General features: G+C 31.8%; 2 protein-coding genes across 6 annotated transcripts; one reads left to right on the forward strand and one right to left on the reverse strand.

Annotated features, from left to right (window-relative positions):
* The first annotated feature begins 1,476 nt into the window (after nt 1-1,476).
* On the forward strand, nt 1,477-3,574 carry LOC107616573 (C2H2 and C2HC zinc fingers superfamily protein). 3 transcript variants are annotated; one of them, XM_088499742.1, is made up of 4 exons: nt 1,477-1,698; nt 1,823-2,304; nt 2,409-2,502; nt 3,215-3,574. In XM_088499742.1, exons 2-4 carry the CDS (start codon nt 2,092-2,094, stop codon nt 3,325-3,327), a joined length of 420 nt encoding a protein of 139 aa, XP_088355868.1. In that variant the 5' UTR covers nt 1,477-1,698; nt 1,823-2,091; the 3' UTR covers nt 3,328-3,574. The 3 variants fall into 3 exon arrangements, with proteins under 3 accessions (XP_088355868.1, XP_016174012.1, XP_016174013.1); XM_016318526.3 differs by having other exon boundaries at nt 1,506-1,698; nt 2,023-2,304; XM_016318527.3 differs by having other exon boundaries at nt 1,506-1,698; nt 2,047-2,304.
* Nucleotides 3,575-4,376: 802 nt separating this feature from the next.
* On the reverse strand, nt 4,377-7,469 carry LOC107618273 (uncharacterized). Of its 3 annotated transcripts, none has more exons than XM_016320287.3 (5): nt 7,217-7,469; nt 6,147-6,487; nt 5,501-5,605; nt 5,317-5,364; nt 4,377-4,870 (listed from the first exon to the last, which is right to left on the reverse strand). In XM_016320287.3, exons 2-5 carry the CDS (start codon nt 6,423-6,425, stop codon nt 4,631-4,633), a joined length of 672 nt encoding a protein of 223 aa, XP_016175773.1. In that variant the 5' UTR covers nt 6,426-6,487; nt 7,217-7,469; the 3' UTR covers nt 4,377-4,630. The 3 variants fall into 3 exon arrangements, with proteins under 3 accessions (XP_016175773.1, XP_020968105.1, XP_016175774.1); XM_021112446.2 differs by having other exon boundaries at nt 6,147-6,376; nt 7,217-7,454; XM_016320288.3 differs by having other exon boundaries at nt 7,051-7,219.
* Between the last annotated feature and the right edge of the window lie 280 nt (nt 7,470-7,749).

A 7,749-nucleotide genomic window follows, 5' to 3' on the forward strand; every position in this document is an offset into this window, starting at 1 on the left:
AAATGACATCAAATATTCGAGAGTACCCAATCACAAGTTGACTTTGAAGCCAGGAGTCGCTGTAATGCTACTGCGAAACATAGACCAAACTTCAGGTTTATGCAACGGAACAAGATTAATAGTTAACGAACTTGGCAACAACGTAATAGGAGTGACGGTAGTGACCGGTAGAAATATTTGAGATAAAGTATACATTTCAAGAATGAACTTGATCTCTTCAGATTCAGGATTGCCCTTTAAGTTCTAACGGAGACAATTTTCATTAATAGTATGCTTTGCAATGACCATTAACAAGAGTCAAGGTCAATCATTATCACATGTAGGACTTTACTTGCCAAAATCAGTGTTCACCCATGGACAACTTTATGTTGCTTTGTCAAGAGTTAAGAGTCGCAGTGGTCTCAGGGTTTTAATTCTGAATGAAAATGGCAATCCAAAGTCAACAACAACAAATGTCGTGTTTAAAGAAGTTTTTAATAATATTTAGGTAAGAATAATATTATTTTCATTTTAATAGTATGTTATGATTTACACAAGTGTACAAATATTTACTGTAGATATAACTAATTTATCTATAACTCTGTTTTTAGATTTGAGATGAAATGTGTAACAGGGAGCACAACATCATATGCCAATTGCTTTTCTAATGAAGTTAGTAAGATACTAGGTTGTCGATAAATTTTTATTAGCCTTTTGATATAAAGTTTAGTGTAAAATTGACGTGCTATTATTACAGTTATATATGTTCTTATTTTTTCATGTCTCCCTCCTTATGGTTTAAGAATATTACAGACTTCAACCTCTTCCATTTACATTTTACTTTGAATAAAGATAAAACAACATATTCAATACGTTTATTATATAATGACAATGATAATGTTATACTAAACTCGAAAAATTTATAATTATAAAATATTATTTTCGATTTAACATGTCAAATTTAAATATAATCCTGTGCATTGCACGAGTTTAACACTAATTATTCTATAAATGTTCTTTGTATATAGAGATTAAATTAAGTAGCGATTTAAAATTCACGGATCATCTTAAGTATTTATTCATTAAATATTTATACAAATAATAAAAATATAATTAAATATGATAGTAAATTATTTATAACTTAGTTAAAAAATTTTAGATTTAAATTTTTGAAGTAAAAGAAAATTTATAAAATTATGCGCCAACTTTTTTTATATTCCATTATACACAATATAGATTATAAATTTGGGTGAAATAAATAAAAAAAATTTGGGGTAAATAATGATTTTAATTTATTTTAAATATTTAGGTCATGATTATAGAAAATAGATTCTTCCTATTTTTTAATAATTAAGAGAGTAAAATCATTAAAATATGATTTATTATTATTAATTTTATAAATAAGACAGAAAAAAATATAAAAAATATTAAAAAATTAAATATTTTATTTTATTTTTTTAATTGTTAAAAAAAATTAAGACCCTGGTCAGATTCTTCGTATTTAAAAATTTATCATTTCCCCTTGCATCAATTCGAGCTTTCTCCTTTGTTCTCGTGAACGTTGAACCCCTCTCGTTTTCTACCGAAGGTACCTCTTGCATTTTTGTCTTAAGTGGAGCCAGCCAGCGCAACCGTCTATTCTTCTCGCCTTCTCCGCGTCACTGAAACTTCTTTCGGCGTAATTGATATAGTTTTTGCCGAACGAGAAACAATTGATTGGTATTTGTTCTTTTTCGTTCGCTTTTTGATCTTTATTTGATTTGCCGTTTAATGTGGTTAATATGGTCCTTAGTTATGCTGAATCCATGTTTATGAGTAAATTGGTAAGAAAACGATGTTGCAGTTGCAGGAGATATTTTTATGTGAAATATTTAAGGTGCAAATTTAGGTACAGGAAATTTATAAGTGAAAGATGATAACTGAAAAATATTAAATAATTTAATTGATTTTACTGAATTTTTATCTAACAATTTTCAATTATTAATTTCATAAAGTTGAGTGCCCTTGGATTTCACTACTATTTAATCATAAAATTACTGCTAGACCTTTAACAAAAAGACCACTTAGGAAAATACCCAAAAACAAGCACCAAGTGTTGGTAAAACATAGAGAATGCCGGCAAGAAAGTTCTACTGTGATTACTGCGACAAGCAGTTTCCGGACACGGCGGCCGATCGGAAGCGACATGAGCGAGGTATTCAGCACCAACAAGCCAAAGCTCGCTGGTATGATTCCTTCAAACATGAACAACAACAGCAGTTTCCTTCTAATGCACCACTACCCCAAGGCATGCCTCAACCTCTTTGCTATAACTTTGTCAACACTGTATGTAATCAAATCTCAACTGAACTCCGTAACACACTGGAATTAGATATTTTTAGTCAATCACTCTTTCTTTCTTTCTCTGGTTTTTGTTGGGGCTATTTCAGGGATTTTGTCGTTATGGTAACTCATGCAAATATCTTCATCCCAATGCCAACAATGCACCACACCCATCAATGATAAGTGCGCCTAATCCGTCAGGTAAATTTATTAATTAGTACTTACTGCTTTTGGTTTTGAGAATATAACAAGACCGTGGAAGAACAAAACGCAAAGAACATAGATATAAAAATTAGTACTTTTATATTTTGTTTGGTAATAAACTAAATATAAAAAAGAACAAATGAGTTTGGTAATAAACTAAATATAAAAAAGAACAAATGATGACAGTTCAATTTGTTCTCATTTTTTTCTACACAAAATTTAAGGAAAAATATAATAATAAAAATGTAACTAAAAAAAAATTAATAAGAATAATAAATAAAAAAAGAAAAACATTGTCTCTTATGGGTATTTCTGAGTGATTTCTATCAAGAATGACATGAAATATACTAATTCAATATTTAGAATGGGCATGTCATATGTCAAACATGATTTTGTATCTTCTTGTCATTGTCTCCGTATATTGTGCTTGTAAACAAACGCAGCGCTTAGAAATAGTCATAATTTTTCGGTTATGTTTGTTAATTGGAGTGTAATAAGTTTTTGTTTCATTAGAATTTTATGCAGAGATAAAGCTCAATTTCTTCGGAGTATTTACTTGATTTAGAACATGCTCAGTTTGGTTCCTAAGATTTATAATTTGGTATCACTTGAATTAATTAGTTATTGCATTTGTACTTTGGCCATTACTAGCCACTAATTACAGTTATTATAGTATATGACACAATTTTTGTGGATGATTGATATGCAGGAAATATAGTACTACAAGATAGGACAGGGTTGTCATGGGATAATTTGCCTCCATCACTGCAGCCTCCACCAGAGGCTGGATATCCCTCTCTTCCTTTTGTGGACTGGGGATAGAATTTTAGCTACAAGAACATTCATACTCACTTATTCTTAGTATTTATGTATTCTCAGATTAGATTAGATGTGCTTTAGAGCATTTGAATTGTTATTTTTTCTATTACAATGAGTCCCCAACTCCATGTGTTTAAGGAGTATGTATGCAAAGTATTTACCGTGAGGAAGCTTCTGCATTACAGCATTAGTTTCTGAATTTGCTTGAGGTGTATTTTTGCAATTAGTCCTCAACTCCTCCTTGTTCTAATTTCGTTGTTCTGATATTAGTTATTCTCTAGTGTTGAATTTTCCTTAATTTCTTTTCGATAAATACGTCAAATGCCTTAAACTCGAAGAGAAGAAAAAGAGTAAAAGACATTGAATTGGACATTATACTGACTCTGACTTATGATATACGCCAATTTGATCATTTGTATTGTAATACTAATTAACCAAATTTAGAAATCAAGAATTAATTTACCGTGTAAATATTTTATTGTTAACTGCACTGTAGCAATAGCATCGTATGAATGGTGAAAATGAAAGTGCTCAATGAATATTACATTGAAATCTAAAGTTACTAGATTTATTGAACTAACGGTATGTTCAGGTGAAGACTAAACATGAAAGTAAATGTTACATTGTTACCTTAATGAAGTTATAAAATACTTGTGTTATACTTATACTATAGTAGTGCATCAAAATTAAACCATCTATTACGGAAACTTTACACAACCATTAAAAATTAGATCATTAATTTTTTGGTAGAAACTCATGCGCAATTATCTTCATGTAAAATTGATAATTGAGAACCGTTAGATAGTAATTTAGTCAAATATATCAAATTATTTAACAATTTTCAATTATAAAAAATAATTACATGTAAATTTTCACCTAATCTTTTGAACATTTGTTCTTGCTTTTTCTTTACACTTTTTGTTAAAGGGTGTGATTAGTTAATTATTTTGCAAGAAGTTCATCACATTATTAAGGGGCTGATAAATTGTTTGGACATAACATCAGAGACAATTCATTTATAAGCAAAATCACAGTCATTAGCAGAAGCAGTATTAAGGAAAATGAACATTTATTCACAGGGTAACACTGCAGGTGCCAAATTGTCTTGACACTTCTCAAAGGCTTCTTTGAATAAGAAACATTTAATGGTGAAAGCAATTGCCACTGCTGCTTATACCATTTTCATAAACCGTTTTTTCCATTCGAAAACAATATCATACTATAAGAATATTTCACTCAGAGTTACACTCATCCACCATCAATAAGCTTTACAACACCTGAACAAACCATACCCGCTTGGATGGTACTAACATATGGAAGAAAGTACCTCTAGCAAGGAGGCGACAAAGTGCATTTGGGTCTCTTCATTGATTGTAAAGAAGAGTGGCACATGCACAAATAGGGACTTGGTCTCATTCTGCTCAGCGAATCGGAGGGAATGATAGTAAACATAGTTGCACACGAACCTTCCGGCATCATCAGATGTCATCACATCGTAACCCTTCTTTGCCAAGGCCTTGGTGATGTCCTCCACAGGAAGGGAAGTCTACATAGGACCCAACCATGTGACATGAAAAAATTGGAGAATCAATAACCACAAATAGACCTTGTTACATTAGGTGAATTGGCTAAATGGTTCATTCGACACTAAAGTGCCTTATCATAAATCGTATCCATGTTCAAATATTTTATAATTTACAGTTTGGAACATGAGAGAATCGTCATTCCAAAATTTTGTTGAGGCAATTATGAAATTGAAAAGCCTGCTAAATGATACTTGAGAAAATTGATTACATGAAAGCTGCAGCATCAGGACCATCAAAACAATGAAAAAAGATAGGAGTAAACTTTACGGCACAAAATGAATGATCTTTCATATGCGAGAACAAGAAAGCTTTGTATTAATATATCAGGACTAAGCACCAAGACAACAAATACCCAAATTTAGCAATTCAAGTATGCGAGAAATAAAAAGTCAAGAATCCAGCTTACTGTGCGGATATGTGAAATTGGACCATCTGAAGGAATAATGGGGACTCTCTGCAACATAACAAGTTGTGAAATTTTCAGTGAATGAAATATAGCCTTATTGTGGAAGTTGCTGCGACATACAAATACAATTGCAAAAGGTATTAGATAAAAGTAAGCTTTAAATAAGCCTATATTCTAATCGAACCTGCGGCTTCCATCCCATTTCATCGGGGCAACGGAAAGTAGCCTCATTTACAGCTTGCTTCTCAATAGCAAACCTTGTTGCACCACTGTTTACTCCCAAATGCAGCTGAAAAAACATCAACAACAGAATTTAAGAATGCAAGGACACAGACGTGAAAATCTAATCAAATGACTAGAGACTAAGGATGACATCAAAATCCAAGTCAACTTGGCACCTTCAAAAATCCTACGTAAGGGTTCTTATGCCTAAGTCGTTATCTCAAGACACTAATAGGTGCATACTTGCATGATAACTTCTAACAAGAGCACTTCGATAAACAACAAGCCACATTCACATGCTATCTGCCTATCCGGTGCCTGGGTCAATAATTCCTACTTTTAATTTTCTAAAACAAAATTAAGGTCCTCTGTAGCTACTACAAACTGCAATTGGTAAACACAGGTGCACAAGGAATATCACTTAACACTGCTGAATCAGAAGACATTCTGCTTCTTGGTCAATGGTCATAATTATTGATCTATTTCTCTATGTCACATTTTTCATAACCTATTCATTTGGGAATAAATCCAAATAAATAAATTTGGATATGATTCTGTAACTAAGAGCTACCCTAATGAAGATAAATTCCAAAACTACGACAACTGACCCAAATAATTTTGTTGGAACTCGAAGATTGGGAATCCGAATCCCTGGCGGTAATAGCAGATTGCAATGTCTGGTACAGGGGAACAAGTGCTTCTTGACCAGCAGTCTCAAGAATGTTGCAGCTCCCAAGGACTAAGCCTTTCGGCAAACCCTTCTTCTTCATGTACTCTGCCAAATTATTCACAATCGTCTCGGTTGGATTTTCCGAAACACCATGGAATTTCTTGAAACCTGTTACATGAACTGTTGTGATTGCCGCTGGAGGACCTTCAGACCCCATTTGCCAATTATTGTAAAGCTCTAAATATTGGGAACTTCTACCACAAAGTATTTTCTAAATTCCTGCAACAAATTGATGAGCAAATTTGACCAACTTGGACACACAAATTTCCACTATTTTCTTATATGGTGGAGATCATATGTTATATTATAAGAATATACAAAGAAATTAAATAATTATACAATAATGTAGAAGACATCTATACTTAGCTTTGATTCAACGAAAGAGAAAACACTACTATTCTGACGAATTGCATAAAGTTCAAGATTTATAATTTAATAATCATATTTTAATGCTTGCTTACAAGTTAAGCAAATTAGACAAGATGGTCAAATAAAAAGGTTTCACTCAAATTTTCACACAAGAACCCCAAAATCAAATTGGCAATTGGGCATAAAAGGAAAGGTTTTCAACAGTAACAGTAAGAAGGAATTTTTTTCTTTAGAAAAAAAAAAAAGCAGATGTCAGAACACGTTAAATTGCGTTTTGTTTCACTAAGGATGTTTCAACACGTTTTCCGAGAAATAATTGTTTGAGCATGATGCTATAGTTATGGTTGAATTACAGAACCAAAGGATAAGTAATATCAAATTAAATTAAACACGAAGATGGACCAGGACGCCACCATTAAAATGGAGCTGATGATCACAGAGCTAAATGATCCAAATACCCAGACATATTATTAACTAACTGGGAAAAAGGAAAGAGTTAATTAAAATTAAGCTACGGTTTTTATTTTTGAAGGAAGAAAGAAAGAAAAGAGGGAATTTAGAGAGAAATTTGCTGCATACCTCGAATAATAAGAATGTTAAAGGTCGAATAAAAGTGGTGACACATCCACCAGTCTTATCTGCTCAAAGTTGACATTAACTGGTGAAGATTCCGATTAGATGAGAGAGAAAGGAAAAAATGATGAATAGTATTGGTAATACAAAAAATATACATATATAATATAGAAATAATAGAACAAGAGGAGAGAGGACAGTGCGTCGGGCGTGGGAGCCACTTTCAAACAAAGCACAATGCCGTAAAGAATTATATCATAATATTCATATATCAAGTAGTAATCAAACATAAATCAATCAATCAACTTGTGTTTTTTTTTTTTTTTTTTTTGTGTGTTTTAAATTATGGATAACCAACTTGGATTCAATTAATTAGTCATAAATCTAATTTTAAAAAATATTTTAAAATTTTATTTTTTGTATTTACAAAACAGTAAAAAACAAAGCAGATGGTAAGAAATTGATTGGGACTTAAAAATTTTATCACAATAGATAAGAATTATTCAGTAAAGAGCACAACCAAAAGAATGTCGACCTAG

The sequence above is a fragment of the Arachis ipaensis genome, chromosome B9 (assembly GCF_059453495.1).
Source record: "Arachis ipaensis isolate K30076 ecotype BB chromosome B9, ASM5945349v1, whole genome shotgun sequence".
NCBI classification, from domain to species: Eukaryota; Viridiplantae; Streptophyta; class Magnoliopsida; order Fabales; family Fabaceae; genus Arachis; species Arachis ipaensis.

Bases quoted from the DNA above. Each gene is read 5' to 3' on its own strand.
- LOC107616573 (XM_088499742.1), top strand. From the start codon at position 2,092: ATGCCGGCAAGAAAGTTCTACTGTGATTACTGCGACAAGCAGTTTCCG. The intron at 2,305-2,408 runs GTATGTAATCAA...GGGCTATTTCAG, and splicing joins GCTATAACTTTGTCAACACT to GGATTTTGTCGTTATGGTAA. The intron at 2,503-3,214 runs GTAAATTTATTA...ATTGATATGCAG, and splicing joins AAGTGCGCCTAATCCGTCAG to GAAATATAGTACTACAAGAT.
- LOC107618273 (XM_016320287.3), bottom strand. From the start codon at position 6,425: ATGGGGTCTGAAGGTCCTCCAGCGGCAATCACAACAGTTCATGTAACA. The intron at 5,365-5,500 runs GTTCGATTAGAA...GTTATGTTGCAG, and splicing joins AAATGGGATGGAAGCCGCAG to AGAGTCCCCATTATTCCTTC. The intron at 4,871-5,316 runs GTAAGCTGGATT...GGTCCTATGTAG, and splicing joins CAATTTCACATATCCGCACA to ACTTCCCTTCCTGTGGAGGA.